We start from the raw sequence: 23,688 nt of genomic DNA on the forward strand, positions 1-23,688 counted from the left end.
ACAATGACATTCTGGACGATTGTGTGCTTCCAACTTTGTGGCAACAGTTTGGGGAAGGCCCTTTCCTGTTTCAGCATGACGATGCTCCCGTGCACAAAGCGAGGTCCATACAGAAATGGTTTGTCGAGATCGGTGTGGAAGAACTTGACTGGCTTGCACAGAGCCCTGACCCGAACCCCATCGAACACCCACACCTTCGGGATGAATTGGAACACCGACAGTGAGCCAGGCCTTATCGCCCAACATCAGAGCTCTGCAGGCAGTTCCTTCAACCTCATGGCTTGGTTTTTGCTCTGATATGCAGTCAGCTGTGAGACCTTCTACAGACAGGTGTGTGCCTCTCCAAATCATGTCCAATCAATTGAATTTACCACAGGTGGCCTCCAATCAAGGTGTAGAAACATCTCAAAGATGATCAAGAGAAATGGAAGGCACCTGAGCTAAATTTCAAGTGTCATACATAGCAAAGGGTATGAATGCTTATATCAATGTGATATTTCAGTTTTTTCTTTTTAATAAATTTGCAAAACTTTCTAAAATCTTGTTTTCTCTTTGTCATTATGGGGTATTGAGTGTAGATTGATGAGGGAAAAAATTAATTTAAACGATTTCAGCATAAGGCTGCAACATAACAAAATGTGAAAAAAGTGAAGGGGTCTGAATACTTTCTGAATGCACTGTACTTCATGGTTTTGAACTTCCAGATTATATCGTCTATATTAAACATTTAGCTATTCTTTGTTGTTCTTCTTTGAGTATTGCAACTTCCGTTTTCAAAGATGGCCTCGACGATCGTTTCAATCTCAAAAAATACTCTCGAAAAAATTAGACCTATGTATTATACGCACCTCTAACTTCAAAAAGATTTTTGGGTAAAAAAAATTGCGTGTTATAGTCGAAGTTTTACAGTAATCTTTTGGTATCCACATATGTATTTCTTTGGTTTGCAGTGGAAGAAATAAAAAAACCTGAAAAAAATTATTAAATCTTAGCTTATTCCACACAAAAATCGAAAAATGGCCCGGACAATATTATTGGCACCTTTTATAAGTGGTTAGAAATAATTAGCTATCAAGCAGGTGATTCTCCTTTACTTTGGAATTGAACTCACCTGAGGTGAGTTGCAGGTGCCTGCAATATAAAAATCGCTCATTCAACCATTTTGAATATGGAAAAGAAGCCATTCTGCTGTTTTGTGTCACTGTGTGTACGTACCACAATGAGCATAGAGAAAAGAAAGAAAACAAGAGACTTGTCTGAGGAGGTCAGACACAAGATTGTAGCCAAGCATGGACAATCTCAAGGCTACAAGTCAATCTCCAGAGACCTTGATGTTCCTTTGTCCACTGTATGCAATGCTATCAGGATGTTTAAGGTCCATGGCACTGCAGTCAACCTCCATGGATGTGGCCACAAGAGAAAACTTGATCGAAGATTGCAGCGAAGGATTCTTCAAATGGTGGAGAAAGCACCTCGATCAACTTCCAAACAGATTCAAGCTGACCTTCAGACACAAGGTACGACAGTTTCAACTCACACCATCCGTCGCCAACTCTATGAAAGGGGGTTCTATGGTAGGAGACCCAGGAGGACCCCACTGCTAAGGAAGCCTGACTGGAGTTTGCCAAAACACACCTGAACAAGCCAAAATCCTTCTGGAAAAATGTCCTGTGGAGAGGTGAGACCAAATTAGATCTTTTTGGTAAAGCACATCATCTCTGTGTTTACAGAAAACAAAATGAAACCTTCAAAGAAAAGAACACCTTCCCTACAGTCAAACATGGAGGAGTTTCAGTGATGTTTTTGGGTTGCGCTTGAATGTGTGCATGGCATGAAATCAGGAGATTATCAAGGTATTTTGGAGCGCAATGTTCAACCCAGTGTCAGAAAGTTGGGTCTCCGTCAAAGGTCATGGGTCTTGCAGCAGGACAATGGTGACCCCAAACATACTTCAAAAAGCACACAGGAATGGTTCAAGACAAAAAGCTGGACTGTTCTGAATTGGCCAGCAAATGAGTCCAGATCTAAATCCCATTGAACACCTGTGGGGAGATCTGAAAAGAGCAGTTGGGAGAAGGCACTCTTCAAATCTGGGGGAAATGGAGCAGTTTGCACAAGAAGAATGGGCCAAACTGCCCGTAGAGAGGTGTAGGAAGCTCATTCATGGCAATAGAAAGTGATTGAGTGCAGCTATTTTGTCCAAAGGATGTGCTACCAAATATTAAGTCTAGGGTGTCAATAATTTTGTCAATGCCATTTCTTTTTATTCTCTGATTTAAAAGGATATATTAAGTTCTGAATCAAAAACAAAGGGTCTCTAATATTAACAGTGAAATAAAGAATTGTGTAGACCAAATACTTTTGTCAATTTCAACTTATTTTTAGAGAAAATTGTGAGTTATTTGAAAAAAGTGCCCCAGCATGCCAATATTTTTGGCCACGACTGTATATGTGTATATATTTATATATGTGTGTATGTATGTATGTATCTGTATATACATACATACATGTTTGTGCTGGTGCTACCAGTGACTCCCAGGAAAGACTGGGTGGTAACCAGGAATAGGCTGGTGATGCTGGAGAGACAGCATCGGGGGCAGGTGGCCTTGTAAGCCATTTTGTCAAGCTGCATGGTTTGGATTGTGTGGCACCCATAATTTACAGTGTTGGTAAAAAAAATAGAGAACACCCCAAGGGCTCTCCGAGAGGTGGGGCGGAAGATGGGCCCAAATGGACAGATAAAACAGATAAAGACCCCCATACTGATTTTGACAAGTGAGAACGGATTGTGGATGCAAGTCTGGTAAGGTGCCAATGTGGACGTGAGTTCGGATCCTTCAGAGGGTTGAGGATCCATCAGGCCTGGAAAGTGTGTGGGAGTGATCGTGTGGGAGAGGTTGGTCTATGGTGTGATGGTATGCGTGAGGAGGCATGGCAGGTTCGAGATAAGTGTGGGTGTGGACGTGAGTTTGAGTCAGTGAGAGGGTTGCATATCCATTAGAGCCGGATGGGTGGTGTGCGTAAGGTGGGTGAGGAGGAGGTGCAGCGATGCAGTGCCTTTGAAAAGGGGGCACTAAGGCGACTGGGAGAAACAGCCAGGTAGCAAGTCACAGTGTTGTATGTCCTGGGGTTGTACTTCAGCAGGGAAAGAATGTGAGGAGGAGAGTGAAATGGCCAGGTATGGGAGAAAGCGGGGTATGTGAGAGAATGGATGAAGTGGTGTGTGGGGTGCTTCAGAGGTTGAAAGGAAGGGTGGAAGATAGATTGAGAAAGATGAATGAGATTGTGTTTGAGTATGGGTGTGTCACATTTGGAGCGAAAGAGTGTGCAGAGAGGAGTGAGATGGAGGCACATTTGAGCAGGAGGCAGAGGGAGATCCATGAGTTGAGAGTGGAGTTGAGTTTCAATGGAAGATGGAAAAGGGCAGTGGAAGGGGAGAGGAATGGGCTTGAGGTGTTGACAAAACCGGTGAGGATGGGGTTGGTGCAGTTGAAGAAAGTGGAAAGGACGAAGAGGTGAAGAAAGGAGAGGAAGAGAAAGAGGTTCTTTGAGAATCCTTTTCGGTTTATGAAGGGTCTGTTGGAGCAGTCTCGATCTGGTGTACTGAAGGTACCAAAGGAAGAGTTGGAAGGTCACCTGCATGTCACATATGCAGACACAAGGAGGGATGAAGTGGTGGAGGACATCGAAGGCTTCGTGAGACTGACAGAGCCAGATGTTCCATTTGATTTGTCAGAGCCAAAGATGTCTGAGGTTGAGGAAGGCACGGGCGGCATCGGCTCCAGGACCAAGTGGAGTGCCATACAAGGTGTTTAAGAGTTGTGAAGGCATCAGGCAGTATCTGTGGAAGGCTCCGAAGATGGTATGGAGGCAATGAGTGGTGCCCAGTCAATGGAGTAGGGCAGGAGTTTATATTCCAAAGCAGGAGGAGGCTGTGACACTTGAGCAGTTTAGACCAATATCATTGCTCGATATAGATGGGAAGATATTGATGGGTGTCTTTGCAGCACGGCTCAGGCTTCATCAGAGAGAATGGTTTGTGGATGGTTCTGTGCAGAAGGCAGGAATACCAGGATGCATTGAACACTCTGCAATGGTCTGGCAAGTGTTACAGGAGGCAAAGAGGCAAAGGAAGGATGTGGCGGTGGTATGGCTGGATTTGGAGAATGCATATGGGTCAATGCCGCATGCCTTGATCAGGTATGCCATGAATTTGTTTTGGGTGCCACGGAGATTTTGGGATTTTTTTTGATGGCATATTATGATCAGTTTGGGATGCTGTTTGCGACACAGTCCTATGTCACAGAGTGGCAGAAGTTGGAAGTGGGGATCCCGATGGGATGTACACTGTTGGCCATAAAGATGGAATAAAATATTTTTGACATGATTCCACAGTTGCTTTGGTATTTGACAGTCTACGTGTAAACAAAAGGGTAATTGAGTGATTACATAACGTTTCCCCATTACACAGGTGATATGATAACATTGAAAAAATGTGTATTACATAATTTTTAGCCGCGTCGCAGACGCTGGTCATAGAGTGCCGTCTGCTGTTGTTGTTGTTCTTCTTGTTCTTGTTCTTCTTCTTGTTCTTGCAGAGAAGACAAAACCTCAAAGCTCCACCCATTCTGGGAACCATAGCTCCACCCGTTCTGGGAGAGGCTTCATATAAACAAATATCCACCATTTTATTAACTCGCATAGCTTTGAGGCCTGTTTTGTAGGCCCGTGGTGTCTTCCTCTCTCACACAGTTTTATTTCAAATCAAATTCGATATATCATTTCATTTTTCACAGTCGCTAACATAGTTTTAGACTCGGTTGAAAAAAAACGGGAAGAAAATCCGATGAAAGTTGCCCTTTATAGAACGAAATGAATTCTCAAAGGCCTGCAACTTCAAGTCCATTGAGATATATATTTTTTAAATCGCGGCATGGTCAGTCATACACCGCCCGAAATAACAGACGGGAAAATGCCGAGATATATTAAAAATTCGTCCATTTGATGACAATCGTCACGATGAAATATTTAATTTATACGTCGTCACAATAATGTGGAGAGAGGAGCATAGCTTCGTTCACGTGTCGCCACATACGGGAAATTGCCGAGATATATTTTTTTTAAATCGCGGCATGGTCAGTCATACACCGCCTGAAATAACAGACGGGAAAATGCCGAGATATATTAAAAATTCGTCGCCACACACGGGAAATTGCCGAGATATATTTTCACTTTGCACAAAAATAACATCAAGTAATCGAATCAATAGGAATGTCCTGTGCCTATAACATCGACGTTATAGGCACAGCTGCATCTAGGCATTGTGTAACATCGACATGGCTTTTGTTTTAATTAAAACTTTTTGTACTTGTTTTTGTTAGGGACTATAAAAGCCCATGCATGTGATATTCTGTCCCTTTCCCTGATTCAACACTGTTAAACGAGGCTGGTTTTTTTTCGAGTTCCTTGTACTGTTTGCAAGAAAAATCGGTAGAGACGTTCCCTGGGCTATGCCTGGTCCAACGGAACCAGCAATACGTGAGAGAGTGGTAGCACTGCGGCAGGAGGGCTACAAACAGAGTGATATCGCAGATGTCGTCGGGATATCACAGTACAGTCTGTAAGATCCTGAAACGTCAACGTGAGGCGGGGAATGTGCGGCCGCGGAAACCTCCAGGACGTCCAAGATTAACCACGAGACGAGATGATCGCCAACTGTTGAATCTCTGCTGCAGAAACCGGAAAATGCCGACGAGTCATCTTCGTCGCTTGTGGAGGAGACATCATGGGATCCACGTTTCCCGGTTAATCGGAGATTGCTCCAACATGGTTACCGAGCATGACGGTTGACTAAATGTCCACGCCTGGCTGTTCGCCACAGAGTTGCTCGTCTTCGCTGGGCTAGGGAGCACAGAAGGAGCCATCCTTTGCAGGAGTTGGCCGATGTCTGAGGTTGAGGCAGTTGATGCACAGAAGCCATCAACGACAGAGATGTTATTCCTCAAACTTTGCAGGAGTTGGCCGACGCTCTTAGGGAAGAATGGGATGCTATGCCTCTTGACGTCGTCAACAAGCTAGTGGACAGCATGCCACGACGTCTGCACGCCCTGATTCGTGCCAGGGGTGGACATACCCGCTATTAGTGACTGAGTAACAGCAAGGACTCTACTGTGATGCAAATTGATCCATGAAATCACCCCAAAAAATGTTATCTGGAAAACTGACAGAGATTAAAAAGAAATGTGTCATGATCCTTAATTTACTGTCTATTGTCGTCATTGTCGTTTTACGCTCAAGACACCAACCGATTAGGACTGATAATTAATAAAAATCACTGTCAAATGTGCGTAAGAGACAGAATAATAAAGAAAAGTGGTTATATGCACCATAAATGCCAATGGTAATTTAGATTGAAATAATGATGCTATGAAAATTTGTTGGAAAAAAATATATTCCATCTTTATGGCCAACAGTGTACCATCTCCCCTATTTTGTTTGTGCTGGTTACGGAATTGTTTATATGTGCGGTGAGTTCACATGGGAAAGAAGTGGAGCTAGCCCCTGGTCACAGTTTGCCAGCGATGTTTTCATTCATGGATAAACTGACAGTTGTCCAACAGTCGGCTGATGCAGAGGTACTGGGACGACTATAAAGGTTGATGCATTGGGCAAGAATGGGCTTTAAAGCAAGAAAGTCAAGGAGTGTGGTGGTGAGACGAGGAGTGGTGGATAACATGCACAGGCTTGAGCTGGGAGGGGAGGTGGTTCCATCATTGACAGAGGATCCTGTGAAGAGTTTGGGAAGATGGTATACAGTGGAGTTGAATGATGTGGGAAGGGTGGAGGAGGTGAGGAACAAGCTTTTGATTTTGAGAGGTTTGAAGAGGATTGTCGTGGTCAAAAGTATTGGCACCCTTGCACTTTTTTCAAATAATGCACCACTTCTTCCAGAAAATTGTTTAAATTCAAAAATATTTTGGTATCCACATGTGTATTTCTTTGGTTTGCAGTAGAACAAAACAAAAAAAGCTGAAAAAAACTTCTAAATCAGCTTATTCCACACAGAAATCCAAAAATGGCCCGGACAATATTAATGGCACCTTTTCGAAGTTGTTAGAAATAATTAGATTTCAAGCAGGTGATTCTCCTTTACTTCAGAATTGAACTCACCTGTGGTGAGTTGCAGGTGCCTGTAATAGAAAAATCACTCATTCAACCAGTTTGAATGGAGAAAAGGATTCATTCTGCTGTTTTGTGTCAGAGTCCGAGGAGATATATACACAACATAACCAAAAGTATGTGGACTACCCGATCATCTCATTCCAAAATCATGGGCGTTAATATGATGGTGCCACGTTGGAAGTCACTGAGATCTTCAATACTGCCCATTCTACTGCCAATGTTTCTCTATGGATATGGCATGGCTGTGTGCTTGATTATATATACCTGTCAACAATGGGTGTGGCTGAAACAGCCGAATCCACTAATTAGAAGGGGTGTCCGCATACTTTTGGTCATGTGTTGTGGAGGTATATATATATATATATATATATATATATATTACACTGTAGTGTGTGTGTGTGTGTGTACACACGTGTTTTTTCTGTTAATGAGATTCATCCAACATGCGCCAACGTTTTGGATGGCTTTCAATCTTCAAGTTGATACAATTGGTAGGAAAAAAAAAAAAAAAGCATTTTTCTCGATTTGTATACATCCTTGTCGATTTATAAATATAGGTTTGTATTTCTTGAACTTTTATATCTCATCGGTTCAACCTTCAACACCCCTCATATGTTAAATGAATCTTGCAGAAGAGCTTTAAAGTATAGCGCTTGTATTGCTATTGGAAAAAAAAAAAAAAAAGAAGCGGAGAATTCTAAACCTCTGCATCGTATAACTTATTTTGCTATTCCTGCATCTTCTTTGCAAAATCGATGGTATGTTCGAGTCTTCGTTTTTATTTTCGTTTCTTGGTCTCAATTCTCGTGCATCCATTTTCTCCACTGGCTCACCACCTCCTCGATGCCACCAGTGAATCTTTTCTTCCTTGATATTTTTCGGTACAGAGAATTTGGCCGTGTTGACATCATCCTACACGGATTTCAAAATGGCTTGTACTCTCGAAGTTATCATGAACCTCACCCCACAAGCTCCACAAGATTCCTCCTACTCCCACCAACTTTTGATGTTTTTTGTTTTGCTTTTCCAAAGTTGAAGTTTATATAACGAATTACCATTTGGGTGATGAATCTTCTTTCCCATTTGAGTAGTGATTCAACCCTTCTTCACCATGCACTCACTATAGCAAGCATTTCATTTTCCAACATGCGATAAAGCATGTGTTGGCTCACATTAGAATAACCCTGAGGTTGCACTGTAACATGATACTTGCAAGTTGGTGTTTTTCATTTGGGGAGGGGGGAGCACAGTGGGAGAGGGGTGTAGAATATATATGTGTGGATCCTAACTGAATCTGAAGCAGATTTACAAATGTGCCGGACTTCAGTAAGAGAGTTACATTTCTGACACAAATACATTACTTCACGTGACCTCTTTATAAAACCGTCAAAGGTCATGTGCACTTTGAAAATCATTTTGCGGACCATAACTCGAGTTTAGAAGCCTTTTCTACTTCTCTCTCTCTCGCCATCTCCTGTGACCTTTAATTTTCAGGTGACCTTTAATTGAGATCAAATGTAACATTTACCGTGGGAGGGGGCATATCCATCCACTCCGTTTGCATTAAATTCCATTTTCTTGTTTTTAAATATTTCATGAGATTTGCATTTAAGAGATCCTCAGTTAATGAGCATGATGAACTGACAATAGTGACTTTTATGGTGAAAGGAGGATTTCTTAGGAGGTGATTTATCAAAGGAGGATCTCAAAATGGTCGTGAATAGATTTGGAACGAACCATTTGGGTATTTATTATTTCAACAAAAGAACTATACCTGTGATTTTGTTTTTTGTTTTTCTTATTGAAAATGCAAGTAACGTTTACAGAATAGTCAAGTCAGTGCTGGAACTGCATATATAATTTATTTATTTCCCCAAGTATATTAGAGTGGGAGGGAGATAACTGAATCTGTGGGATTGCCCTTTTTTACAATAATGTTTTTTTTTTTCGTTTTTTCTCCCTCTCACGCACCACTTACAGCTTATCATTGTGATTCTGCAGCACACACAGCATCCCAGCATGGCCGACTTGCCCTTTCATGAGTGACGTGCCCGCGGCCAAGTTGCCAAGACGGGCCAGTGTTTCAGAATGGCCAGCAGCCGTGGTGCTGTGTGCATGGCACAGAACACAGAATCGGAGATCGACGTGGATGAATTCAGTAGTAACCCCACGCAAGCCTTCACTTACTACAATATCAACCAGAGCCGCTTTCAGCCGCCCAATGTGCACATGTAAGTGCGTATTTGCCCACCTGTGCCATGTGAGATGTGCACATAGCTGTAGTTGGTGAAAGGAACTGTTAACTGTTGCTGTCTACTTGATCTCTCTCGTATGCACACATACACACACCCCGTCATCCTCGATTACAGCAGGCTTGTATGCCTAGTGATCATTGCACTTTTTACCTCCACCACCGAATGTGGATGTATATACCGAAGGTGGATGTATATACTGAAGGTGGGTGGAGATGATGTTTTCACCTCTGTTTGTCTGTGAGAAGTATTTCTCAAAAGGTTGTGGATGGATTATGACAAAACTTCGTGGGCGACTGTGTAGGTGACTCTACCAAGTGTGGATCTAGTTACCCTCGCCAGAGCAGAGGGTATTGCATTTGTCTGTTTATCCGCACAGTCATAATTGTCATGGTTCTCTTTTTGAGGCAATGTTTTTATGGGCGGATGCCCTTCCTGACGCCAACCCTTTTAGTCGCCTCTTACGACACGCAGGGATACTGTGTACCTATTCTAAACCGGGGTACACACCGACCGGGTAGAGCAGCAACGAAGGCTGGAAAGGGTGGAAATGCGAATGGTTCGGTGGATGTGTGGAGTATTGTTGAGAGAGAGGAAGACAAATGATGAATTGCGAAAGATGATGGGAATAGAGCCTGTGATGGATGCTGTGAAGAGAAACAGGTTGAGATGGTTTGGTCATGTGTTGAGGAAGGATGAAAGTGACTGGTTGAGAAGAGTGATGGAAATGAATGTAGAAGGAAGTAGAGGACGGGGAAGACCGAGAAAGACTTGGCTAAAGAAGGTGGAAGAAGAAATGCAGACAAGGGGGTTAACAAGGGGAGATGCAGAAAATAGGGCAAAATGGAGAAGATTGTCATGGGGACCGCAAGGGTAACCCCCGCTCTTGCAGCGAAAATGGCCTTAAAATGCCTGTTGTTGTGTTGTTGTATCCGCACAGAATAAATATCATTTTCTCTGCAACTACCGCCACTGTATTTCCGCCACCGTATTTTCCGGTGTATCAACCGCACCCGTGTATCAACCGCACCCCCGATTTTCGACTTCAATTTTTTTTTTTTTAAATCAGATTTTCGAGGGGAAAAAAAAAAAAAAAATCAGGAAAATTTAAAAAAGAGAAGAGAATAAATAAATAAAATGAAAAGCGAAATATGATGAAAGGAAAGAGAAACTGAAGACAGAGAAAGTGAAAATACATGAAATGAGTTGAAAGAGAATTTTAAAAACATTATAATTATTCTTTCTTGCCAATGTGGGGCCCTGAAAAGGGCCGTTGGGTTTTGGCTCTTGCCAATGTGGGGCCCTGAAAAGGGCCGTTGGGTTTAGTCTCTAAAATCCGAAGAAGTCCTCGTCATCCGTTTCTTCAGTCCAATCCGAGTCGGGGTAGGCGAGATCCTCGTCGTCGTTATCCTCTTCTCCATCGTCGGAAAAGGGCCGTTGGGTTTAGGCTCTAAAATCCGAAGAAGTCCTTGTCATCTGTTTCTTCAGGGAAGACCTGAATCATCCGAGTATCCGAGTATCCGAATATCATCATCCGAGTCTGGGTCGGCGAGATCATCGTCGTCGTTATCCTCTTCTCCATCGTCGGTCACTGCCACTTCATCCTCCCAGATGATGTCATCTTGAGTGCCATCAAGGGCATTAGATATGCAGCACTTGAGGAAGGTCCGCTCGATGATGGCTGCCGGAAACTCCTCCCAGACCTTCAGTATCCAGCTACAGATCGTCGGGAGGCCCACCTTCCTCATCCTCCCAGTCTTGGTGAAGGTCTTGTCCCCCGACAGCATCCACTCCGACCAACAGCGCTGCAGACCGTCTTTGAACGGCTTGTTGACTGAAACGTCTAGCGGCTGCAGCAGCGACGTCATGCCACCCGGGATCATCACCAGATCAGTGTTGAGCCCCCTCAGCGTTGACTTGGTCTCCTCTGTCTTGTGACAACGGAAGGCGTCGAGGACGAGCATGCTCCGTCGCCGCGAAAGCCCACCAACTCGTCTCCCCCACACGACGCGGAGCCAGTCATCTACCAGCGCTTGGTCCATCCACCCCTTGGCCTGGGCACGAACGATTACACCCGGAGGAAATTTATCCTTTGGTAGCGTCTTCCTCTTGAAGATGATATACGGCGGCAGCTTTCCCCCATCAGCGGTGCACGCTAGCATAACCGTAGAACGATCTTTCTCATGACCCGTTGTAGTGATGGACACCGACTTGTCACCTTTGGCCGAGATGGTGGTCCCTCGAGGCACATCGAAGGTCAGCGGCGTCTGATCTGCGTTGCCGATGCGGCTTAGGGGATAGTCGTGCTGCTTGCGGAACTTGATCACGAACTTCTGAAAATTAGCAGTCTTCTCTGCTATGTCATCAGGGAGACTCTGTGCAATGTGGGTTCGCCGGCGAATGGAAAGGCCATGACGACCCATGAACCTGTACGCCCAAGACGTACTGGCCGTGAAGTCATCGACCCCTGTTTCCCTGGCGATGAGTCGGGCCTGGAGTCGCAACGCTAGTGTCGCGATGGCGTGTCCCTCGGCTCGCTTCTCTCACCCACATTAGCAGTCTCTCCTCCAAGGCCGGTCACTGGGCTGCTTTGCCCCTCATCGCCTTCTTCTTCTTCGGCATCGTCTCCAGCGTCTGCTTGTTAGTCCGCCAGCGTCTAATGACGGACTCGTCGATTCCGAAGTGTCGGCCGGCCGCCCGATTACTAAACTCTTCTGCAAACCTGCAGGCACGGAGCTTGAAAGCTGCTGTGAATGATTGCGGTGCCATCTCGTGGTCTTGGTCAGGATAGAAGCGAATGGTGAAGCTTGGTCTTGGTCAGGATAGAAGCGAATGGTGAATCTTGGTCTTGATAGCTCGAACAGGATAGAACGAATGGTGAAACTCCTCGTTGACCTCTCCGTTTTATACATTCGCCCAGCCCATGCGGCGGCATCAAAGCCGACTTCAATAGGTTAGGCCAGATAAAAAAAAGAGTTGTTTATCGTCCCCGCCCGACCCTACGAAACACACCCGACCCAAAACTTTTTTTATTTTTTATTTTGAAAAAAATCATAAAAAACGATCTTTTCACATTCAAATTTGGCGCCGTTCTGCACCGCATGCGCAGTGTGTGCTGCGCAGAGCGTCGCAAGTGCCTCGGGCAACTTCACCCATTTTACGTTGGGCATTCATGGCGGCTATTGTGTGAGATTTTTCCCGCTGAAATCTGTATTGATTCGTGCTAGAATCAGCTTGAAATGCCTATTGTGATCGCATCAATAGCCCGTGAGGGCTCTTCCAAGACGGTGAAGGACTGGTTTGCGTGCAATATCGAGTTGGATGTTACAATCTCGGACTTCTATGCAAAGTTCTCAGACGACATGTATGATGGGGATAGGGAGCCATTGCCTGACGATACACGCGGTACTTTTATCAAAGTATTCGCCGGCCCCAGTAAAACTGACATGATGAAAGTTTCACCAGCTTGCAAAGTTTCTGATGTGACAAAGACTCTTGGCTCATTTCTCAAATTTGTGTTGGCTGCAGACACGGCCACGGATCACAGGATGGAACCCGATGAATGAAGAAATAAAATCATTTTGAGGAGAAAGGAGTCTTTATTTCATATTTTTCCATGTCAACAAAACTCAATGGAAAGTAGGAAAAAAATAAAAATAATAAAAATAAAAACCTCCCTCCCTACCTGAACTTTTGAGAAAAAAGGACGCTCAACAACTTTTTATTTTTATGTGGCCTTACCGCGGCGTTGGTTAGACAATAGGTACGTCATAATGTCCCATGCAAAACATCCTGTTTACCATGTTGACGCTTTTGTTTTGTGACTTAATCCTGTCTTTATTTAGCACACTCTATTCACTATGTGACCTGTCATTCAAAGAGGACTAGTGAAAGTACACATTTTCACAAACACGCATAGAAAAATCAAATATTACAAACTTCAAACTTTCTTGTATTTTGACTGGCAGCAGTAATCGGCGTTGAACCTACCTTAGTAACGTAATTGACGATCATTCATCATTGTATCCCCGCAACCCCAAAGTAATATAAAGATTACGTCCCGTTGATATGACAGTTTTTCAATGCACAAATTTTTCTGTTACTGTGTATCAACCGCACCCCCTTTTTTACGGTTTTCCCGTCAGTAAAAAACTGCGGTTGATACACCGGAAAATACGGTATTGGTCCGATTGACAGGAACCTTTCACCATAGGTACGCTGCCTCCTGTATAATTTTTCAATGATAATTTTGATGTCATAGGTCACGTGGTACATGCGCCATCTTGGAAAACCCGAAAAACATTGCACCTCTTTATCTCCGAAAGCGCTGCATAGAAAAAAAATGAGACGTGTCTCATTGTAAAGAACTCTCCATGGGGAATAACATATGTTAATGATGATGTCATAGGTGCCTCCATTATGACGTCGTAATTCGACAAGTACAAAACTTCATCCGATCAGGATGAAATTTCTTGAGCCAAGATTGTCGTGGACCCAAAAGTCCCAGATGAGCCAAAATACACCCAAGGACCCAAAACACCCATCTAGGGATAAATTGGTGGAGAAATTTTTTTTTATGACGTCATCGGTCACGTGGTTCAGCCGCCGTATTTGATTTTACAAAAAAGCCTAAAAACCACTAAAAACATGTCCTGCGAGGGTCTGCAATCTCTGATTACTCTTTCTTGTTTATATTGTAAGACCAAATGCTGTCTCTAATTTTGTGTTTTTCTAATTGATCGTGAATTTTGTGTTCTCTAATTTTTTTCTCTCAATTATTTTCATCTCTAAGTACCGTATTCTTTTTTTTGTCCCCCGGCGCACCGCGGAGCGAAAGGGGGACTGTGGTTTTCCCCTGCGTCCGTGCGTGCGTGCGTAAGCGAAGGACCAAATTCTAATTTGGTGTGTGGGTGCAACCCACGTCAAAATCGAAGATAGCCGCCGCCATGTATGTCTGAACCTTGTGAGTGGAATATCTTGAAAAACAAGCATTCTGAGTTGCGCTGGAATACATGTCCCCTACCGGCACTGTCGTCCGGAAAACTGTTGGGGAAATTACCAAGGGTTATTTACCCACAGGTTCTGAATCGTTCCCAATCGCTAATTACCTCAGGACGGGCTCACTTGTGATTCGCACTCAGGACTTCGATTTATACACCTTGCAGACAGGTCAGCAGAAGCACGAGAAAATAAGTTGTTGATAAAGAACCTTTCGAGTCGCTAAATATCAGTAATTTATTATATTTTCCGGTTCACGATCAATGATCGATGAGTATATATATGTTGTTCGGCTTGGCTCCGCCCCTCCGGAAAGCGCGCGCTGTGTTGCGCTTTTGACGTTCGCGAGACGAGGCTGAGGGCACACGGTGCGGCTTGAGGAGAAGTCTAGAATAAACAAGAGATATCCATTAAAAAAAAATATTTTCGTTTAAATAACGATATCTGCCAATCCACGTGACCTATCGCAAATTCCAAAAGGACATTTTCGTAGACTGATATGCTGAACAGACCTGTGAGGTTTCCCCTCGATTGGATCAAAAATGAGGGAGGAGCTCGGTTTTAAAGGTTCATGCTTGAAAACGTCATAACTCTGAAACCATGTGACGCATGACGTCATGCTCGCTGACTTTTTTTGTACGTCATGGGTATGCGACTTTGCCTGCAAAGATTGGCCTCGACCTGTTCAGCCGTTGCAGAGAAAAAGGGGTTTTCGTGTTTTCACAAAAAACAATATGGCGGCCGAACCATGTGACCTGTGATGTCATAATTGCCATTAAAATATTCTACAGACCGAGTCCCCCCTACGGTGAAAATTTGATCTCAATCGATCATATTATTGCAGAGAATATCTTTTTTAAACGAAATTAAAACTTAAAATGGCACTGAGTTAAGGATCATCAGAATTATCAGAATTCCCAAAGTTCGAAGTGCCATAACTTTGTCAAAAATGATCGAAACGTCGTGAAATTCGAACTTGATCTGTAACTTATGTTACGGATTCGGCACTTATTATTATTGTGCTTATTATTATTATTGTTGGTTCCAAGTATTATGGTTATTGTTGTTTAAGGGAAATGGTTATTGTGGGTAAAAGGTTAAAAGCGCTCATGGAAAAGAGACAGGAAGCCAGAAGACGACGACAGAGAGGGGGGAGAAGAAGGTGTGAGGACAGTGAAAAGACGTGTCTTGAAGCTCCGTTGCGAGCGTGGTCGAGCGGACGGCGTCGAGGGAACTTTGAGTACGTGAAAAGAATCGTGCGATCGGTGTTATCGCTGGAGTCTTGAAAAAGCCTGCGTAGTCAGGTACAAGCGTGAGATTCCGGAGAATCCTCGCCTAGAGGCTGCGGCTCGAGTAAGAGCCGTCCGCCATTTTTGAACCTCGCGCGTTGTTCGCGGAAAAAGGTTTTGCCGCGTCCGCTGGTCTCGCCCTCCGGTGGTTTGCCGGGGATGGGTGTGCACTAAAGCGGCGTCTGAAGATTGCACTGCGGTTCGTTGGTTGAACGGTGAATGTGCATGTCTGGATCGCATATTTGGGATTCCCTGTCCACCGCCAGCTTGTGTGGGTTTGGAACACATGACGGTCCACGCCTTGCCTACACCTCCTTGCTCGCCTCATCGCCTCTTCGCCGGGATCCCTTCTGAGTCATAGAGACATTGAGGAGTGTGCTGTTTCATTCACTGGGAGCGCAGTGAGTTTGGGTTAGGTTACTAGAGAAGATGGTACCATCTTGAGGTATTGATTGTATGGGGGATTGCTATCATTGTTGTATCGTCATTCCTGTGTGTTTTTTTAAAATATATTCTTTCTTTGTGGATAACTCTTGGTGTGGTTTCCATATTGATTTCGACCCGGAATAACATATTTTTCTGCCGTGGCTCCTCCCGGGGTTCGGAGGTATACCGAGACCAGGAGGTCGGGGAGGGACACGTAACAGAAATTGGGGGCTCGTCCAATTGACTCGTGGGCTCGAAATTGGGTCTGCGTCCGGGATCTAAAATTCCCTAAATTTAGTCCGGGAAAGAATTCCCTAACATTCCCAGAATTCCCAAATTTAGAACTTTTTCCAACATTCCCAAATTTTTTCAAAAACTTTTTTTTTTTTTGAGATTTCTTGTGTGAAGGTTAACAGGTGTTAACAATAGTCACCATGGAGTTTGACGCAGAGAAGTTTGCAGCAACCCCTAGTGAGGCACAGTTCAGAGCGTTACTAAAATCGGACCTCTTGGTATTGGCCAGACATTTTAGCTTGGAGGTCCGAACGAATATGAGGAAAGCAAAGATGCAGAGATTGGTGATAGAATCTCTGGTGGGACAAGGAACATGGGAAGAGGGAGCCTTGGATTGGTTACCCGAGGAACAAGAAAATGTGGAGCTCCGGATATTGGAGATGCAATTGCAGAGCCAGGAAAGGTTAAAAGCAGAACAAAGAGAGCTCCAGGAAAGGTTAGAGGAGAAAAAAGCACAAGAAAGAGCAGAGGAAAGGAAAGCAGAAAAGGAAAGAGCAGCACAGGAACGAGAACTCGAGGAAAGAAGAGCAGCACAGGAACGAGAACTCGAAGAAAGAAGAGAAGAGGAAAAAGCAGAAGAAAGGAGAGTTGAAAGAGAACTCCAGGAAAGGTTAGAGGAGAAAAAAGCAGAGGAGAGAAAAGCCGAAAGGGAGTTAAGGGAACGTGAAATGGCGCTTCAGCAGGAACTTAAACTCAAGGAGCTGGATTTAAGGAAAGAACGGGGAGAGGTACCGTCCATGCCGACTGGTTCGACACCTAGTCAGAACACCTGGGATGTTGGCAGACATGTGAGGCTGGTTCCACCCTTCAATGAAAAGGAGGTAGCCAATTTTTTTTCACACTTTGAGAAAGTGGCTAAACTGCTAAAATGGCCTGAGGAGTCCTGGACCATGTTAGTGCAAAGTGTTCTGCTGGGTAAAGCTCAAGATATTTATTCGGCTTTACCGATTGACCAATGTGCAGATTATGAGATAGTGAAGAAAAACATTCTCAAAGCCTATGAATTGGTCCCTGAAGCTTACCGGCAAAAATTCCGGAATGCCAGGAAGAGGGAGAGTGAGACCCATGTGGAGTTTGCCAGAATGAAAGAAACCATGTTTGATTGGTGGTGTGATTCAAAAGGGGTTGGGAAAGACTTCGAACTATTGCAACAATTGATCCTGGTGGAGGAATTCCAACAGTGTGTCCACGAGGACATTAAAGTACATCTGGAGGAAAGGAAAGTACCAAAGTTGTATGAGGCAGCAACCATGGCAGATGACTATGCCTTAACACACAGGATGGGGTTTCCACAAACCTAACTTCGCGCCTAGACCTAGCCAGGGTAGCTATGGTACATCAGGGGCGGAGAACGAAAATTCATGGGGGCGGCCTCGAGATGACTATGAGGACCACTCTGATACCACGACTTCTATAAATCAGAAGACAACAGTTCCAAGGCAGACTCATCCTCCGGGGGGCTCGAGGCAGACCACGAGGTTCTCCTCCGGGCCTACTTGCGCTTTTTGCCATAAACCTGGACACTTGATGTCCCACTGTTACGCTCTGGGAAAGGAAAATCAGGAGCGGAGTTTGACTAGTACAACTCCGAATGCAATGGCAAATGTGAGAAATCGCCCTCAAAAGGGTTACCAACCATTTATTTCAGAGGGGTTTGTGTCACTGGATGGAGACTCGACTAACCCGAGACCTGTTAGGGTATTGAGGGACACAGGAGCACATCAATCTGTAATGCTTGAAGGCATTTTGCCATTGTCAGAGGAGACGGCAACTGGTGATAGTGTTCATTTACAGGGGATTGGTGGCTGTGTTAGAGCTCCACTTCATGTCATCCATTTGGTGTCAGGACCGGTCACCGTAGGTTTACAAGCCACTCTTCCTGTAGAGGGAGTATCTTTTGTTATCGGAATGATTTGGCCGGTGGTCAAGTTTCTGGGAACCCGATGTTTGTTGAAAAGCCTCGTAGGAAGCGCCCTAAAGAGAAGAGGAAGTACCCTGAAACTAAGTGTCAGCACACGCAAGTCAGGGATGGAGGCAATATTGGCAAGCTCTTTGTAGGGGGACTGAACTTCAAAACAAAGGAAGATGTTCTGGAGTCTGCTTTCAGCAAATATGGACCGCTTCTGGAAGTGCTGCTGATAAAGGACAAGGAGACACAAAAGTCAAGAGGGTTTGGCTTTGTCACGTTTGAAAACTCAAAGGATGCCAGAGATGCAGAAAAGGATCTGAATAGCAAGGATTTGGAGGGTCGGACCATAACAGTAGGGAAGGCATTTCATAGGTGTCCAGGGGGCTACAGAGGAGGACAACGGAGTAGTAGTTTTGGTGGTGGCCGCAATCGATATTATTATGGAGTCTCCCAGAGTTACGGCAGCTCCCGAAGGAAGGATTTATCAGAGTAGTGGCCGAGAAGCAGACCGCTATTCATGTGACTACAGTGACAAGCGGTCCAACCGTGATTATTATGAAAGTTCGGAAGAGTTGAAGCACTGAATGCTGCGGAGCAGCCGAGCCGAGATTCCTACACGGATTAACGGTGAACTCCACGTTCCTAAAGGCGTCCATGTAGTGAACTTTCCTACACGGATTAACCGTGAACTCCACGTTCCTAAAGGCGTCCATGTCGGGAATACTTTCAGGCTTCACCACCCAACCACCATGGAACCTGGCTCTCAGTTCGGCCTCCCGGAAAAAGTGCTGTCGATTTGCTTGACTTTGGAATTTTGATCACCACCCCTTAACCTTCATGCAAAAGAAACTAAAAGTGAAAAATCAGCGATGGAGTTTGGCTCTGAGATGGAGTTTGGCTTTGCAGGGGTTCAACTGGGAAATTGAACATGTAAAGGGCAGGGACAATGTCGTTGTTGACGCTTTGTCCAGATTGAATTAACTTTGGAAAGCTCTGTGGGTTGTTTGAAAGTTTGTTGCTTTATTTTTGGGGAGATATTGAGTATTGTTGCTCACGGGATTGATGATTTGGGTTGGGAGTTTACTTTTGTTGGTTTAACGAGTTTGCCTGCAAAGAAAGTTTTCGCTGTGTTCAAACTTTCTTTCTTGAGGGGGGGAAGTGTTACGGATTCGGCACTTATTATTATTGTGGTTATTATTATTATTGTTGGTTCTAAGTATTATGGTTATTGTTGTTTAAGGGAAATGGTTATTGTGAGTAAAAGGTTAAAAGCGCTCATCGAAAAGAGACAGGAAGCCGGAAGACGACGACAGAGAGGGGAAGAAAAAGGCGTGAGGACAGTGAAAAGACGTGTCTTGAAGCTCCGTTGCGAGCATGGTCGAGCGGATGGCGTCGAGGGAACTTTGAGTACGTGAAAAGAATCGTGTGATCGGTGTTATCGCTGGAGTCTTGAAAAAGCCTGCGTATTCAGGTACAAGCGTGAGATTCCGGAGAATCCTCGCCTAGAGGCTGCGGCTCGAGTAAGAGCCGTCCGCCATTTTGGAACCTCGCGCGTCGTTCGCGGAAAAAGGTTTTGCCGCGTCCGCTGGTCTCGCCCTCCGGTGGTTTGCCGGGGATGGGTGTGCACTAAAGTGGCGTCTGAAGATTGCACTGCGGTTCGTTGGTTGAACGGCGAATGTGCACGTCTGGATCGTGTATTTGGGATTCCCTGTCCACCGCCAGCTTGTGTGGGTTTGGATCACGTGACGGTCCACGCCTTGCCTACACCTCCTTGCTCGCCTCATCGCCTCTTCGCCGGGATCCCCTCTGAGTTATAGAGACATTGAGGAGTGTGCTGTTTCATTCACTTGGAGCGCAGTGAGTTTGGGTTAGGTTACTAGAGAAGATGGTACCATCTTGAGATATTGATTGTATGGGGGATTGCTATCATTGTTGTATCGTCATTACTGTTTGTTTAAAAAAAAAAAAATTCTTTGTTTGTGGATAACTCTTGGTGTGGTTTCCATATTGATTTCGACCCGGAATAACATTTTTCTGCCGTGGCTCCTCCCGGGGTTCGGAGGTATACCGAGACCAGGAGGTCGGGGAGGGACACGCAACACTTATGATGAGGAAACCATGTGCCAAGTTTGAAATCATTAGCATTAAGCGTTTCGAAAAAACGTCTGGAAAACTGTTCTTTGCGTGACGGACGGACGGACAGATTGACGGACGGACAGATTGATGGACGGACAGATTGATGGACGGACAGACTGACGGACTGATGGACAGACTGATGGACAGACTGACTGACTGACGGACAGACTGACGGACAGAATCATGGACTGACTGACGGACGGACAGACTGACTGACGGATTGACGGACTAACCCATAGTCCCCTCCGGTGTACACCGGTAGGGGACTAATAAACGAACTACTAACTTCTAATCTGGTGTGTGGGTGTATCTTCGCATAAGGAAGAACGCTATTGAAAATTGGGTCACCACGTCAAAATCCAAGATGGCCACCGCCATGTATGTCTGAGCCTTGTGAGTGGAATATCTTGAAAAATAAGCAAAGTACCAACTTCTAATCTGGTGTGTGGGTGTATCTCAGCATAAGGAAGAACGCTATTGAAAATTGGGTCGCCACGTCAAAATCCAAGATGGCCGCCTTGCGTCTTCCACTTTGTCAACTCACATCACTTAACCGACGGGGGACCTAGGCGTTACGCTTGTCAATGATGGTTAAATGCTTTGGGAAAGTTTGATATCCTCGATTATAAAATTTGGTGATTTATCTTTCACACATTTTGTAAAACAGCTTGGTGGGTAGAATCTGAAAGCCACTTCAGAAACCAATTTTGACATTTTGCTTTTTTCCCTTGGAATGCTTAAGCTTGGTCACATCTGAAACAAAGGCAATAACCATAAACCATAAATATTTTTGGGCGTAGTCGCCCCTTGATGAGAGAGTGTTTCAACAAATCATTTTGCACATGTAAATCAACACTCCCACTTACTTTTTCTGGCAAGATGGCAGACATTGGGAATGATTAGGATATGCTCCTGCTCAACGTACAAATCTGTGAGACTTGTCATAAACAGGTACATGATTCAGATGTTGTGCTCCTCTTCTTCCAACCCTTCCACCATCTCGGCACCAAAATGCACATAGGGCTGTCGTTGCCTGTAAAACCAGCCTCTGATTGGCTAGGAACTTTTATCGTTTTTGTTTTGGCAGAATGAAATCGCCCAGAAAGCGATCACAACAATATTATGATGGCTGTCATTATCGTTATTGTTCTGGAATCACTACTTTAATGTGATTAGTTATTTTCATTGTTATCATCGTTGTTGTTTGTGAGACCAGGGCTTTTTAATCACTTTTTGTGTGGAAAATCATGAATGTTTTATCTTTATCTGTCACAGGAACATCGGTTGGGGAAAGGGAGAGTAGGTGAGGATGAGGGAGGGGGGAAGGTGGGTAGACAAGATCAGAGTTATGGAGTTGCATGGTATTTTTATATTGCTTTATAATCTATATACTATAAATGGATGAGGTGTGTGTGTGTGTGTGTGTGTGTGTGTGTGTGTGTGTGTGTGTGTGTGTGTGTGTGTGTGTGTGTGTGTGTGTGTGTGTGTGTGTGTGTGTGTGTGTGTGTGTGTGTGTGTGTGTGTGTGTGTGTGTGTGTGTGTGTGTGTGTGTGTGTGTGTGTGTGTGTGTGTGTGTGTGTGTGTGTGTGAGTGAGAGATACTTTTTGACGTCTATTAATTAATTACATACTATTCAAATGTACCTTTTAACCCTTTAGACTGCCGAGACCTCTTAGACCTTCGAAGACCCTTTAACACTTGAGACCCAAAAGACCCCCGAGGACCCAAAAGTCCTTGATGACCCAGATGACCCAAAATACCCCGAGGACCCAAAAGACTCAAAAAAGTCCCCAAGGGCCCAAAAGAGATTGCTTCACATATCAAATACAAATTTCAGAAAATGTATTGAAAATACAAAACTAGAATATCTTGGTTGGAAAAGTGTCCATCCCCTTATAATAGCAATTGTAAACAAGAAAGAGCAGAGATTGCAGACCCTCACCAGGATGTGTTTTCAGTGGTTTTAAAGGCTTTTGTGTTAAAACAAATATGGCGGCCGAACCACGGTCGTCATCATTTTTTTTTCCTCCACCAATTTATCCCGAGATTACGCTCAATAAATTTCATCTTGATTGGATGAAGTTTTGTACTTGTCGAATTATGATGTCATAATGGAGGCACCTATGACATCATCATTAACATATTTTATTCCCCATGGAGAGTTATTTACAATGAGTCACGTGTCAATTTTCTCTATGCAGCGCTTTCGGAGATATCGAGGTGCAATGTTTTTTTTCGGGTTTTCCAAGATGGCGCCCGTACCACGTGACCTATGTCGTCATAATTATAATTTTAAAAATTCTACTGAATTCTACTATGCTGAAAAAATCATAATAAAAAAATCACAATAAAATTTTTTCCTGTCAATTGGGCCAACGATTGTAGAGAAAATCATATTTATTCTGTGCCGACAAACAAACAGACAGACTCAAATGCGATACCCTCTCCTCTGGCGAGGGTAATAACAAAAAGAATAACATTGTAACAAAACATATATTAATTAATATCATTATTATTAACAAAAATAATAATATTAGTATAATTTGGCATTAACAATAACGAACATATTATACCCCTCTCCCCCTCCCCATGCCTCTCTGCTCTGGCCCACTGCACATCTGGGCTTGGTGAAAGGCAAGCTAATGCTCAAGCAGTACAGCAGGCAGGTAGGTATGCTACAAGGCCCTGAAGACCAATGAAAATTTGGTCCAATGGACCAACGGGCTCCCTCGTATTATAAAAGGAGCTGTCTCTGTCTGTCTGTTTGTCTGTCTGTCATGTTATAACTTGAGAACGGATTAACGGATTTCCAACTACCGTGGATTCAGGGAACTCACGTTTCATTTCAGGGAACTCACTCACGTTGAACTCATTCAGGGAACTCATTCAGGGATTCAGTGAACTCACGATTCAGGGAACTTCCTTCACAGGAAGGTTTGTGATGCAAAAATAATAATGATAAAGGTCCATTTGTGCATATCGGTGGGTACATGTGCAGACGTGACGAAACTGACACACCAACTTGTGACGCTGGTTATCAACGCACGGAGGGCAGGATCTCCCAGGAATCCTTTTTTTTTCTTGCTCCATAGATTAACCATCACAACGATGCCGAGGAAATGGAAAAGCCCGTTTTATCATTTACACGAGGAGACCTCAGAGTTTTTTTCCAGCCATGACGACGTGCCTAATACGTACCCCA

At 44.2% G+C, this 23,688-nt stretch overlaps 1 protein-coding gene across 7 annotated transcripts in view; it reads left to right on the top strand.

The window, feature by feature from the left end:
- The window catches only part of LOC137433013 (metallophosphoesterase MPPED2), a 139,682-nt gene that overhangs the window by 59,693 nt on the left and 56,301 nt on the right, over positions 1–23,688 (top strand). For 4 of the 7 annotated variants that reach the window (XM_068125389.2, XM_068125388.2, XM_068125390.2 and 1 more), the window contains exon 2: positions 9,163–9,413. In XM_068125389.2, the coding sequence (XP_067981490.1) occupies positions 9,271–9,413 (143 nt within the window). In that variant the 5' untranslated portion in view covers positions 9,163–9,270. The remainder of the gene's footprint in view (positions 1–9,162; positions 9,414–23,688) is intronic. The other 3 variants (XM_068125393.2, XM_068125392.2, XM_078783832.1) reach the window with 1 other exon arrangement.

This window comes from Myxine glutinosa, chromosome 8 (assembly GCF_964187855.1).
Source record: "Myxine glutinosa chromosome 8, kmMyxGlut1.1, whole genome shotgun sequence".
NCBI lineage: Eukaryota > Metazoa > Chordata > Myxini > Myxiniformes > Myxinidae > Myxine > Myxine glutinosa.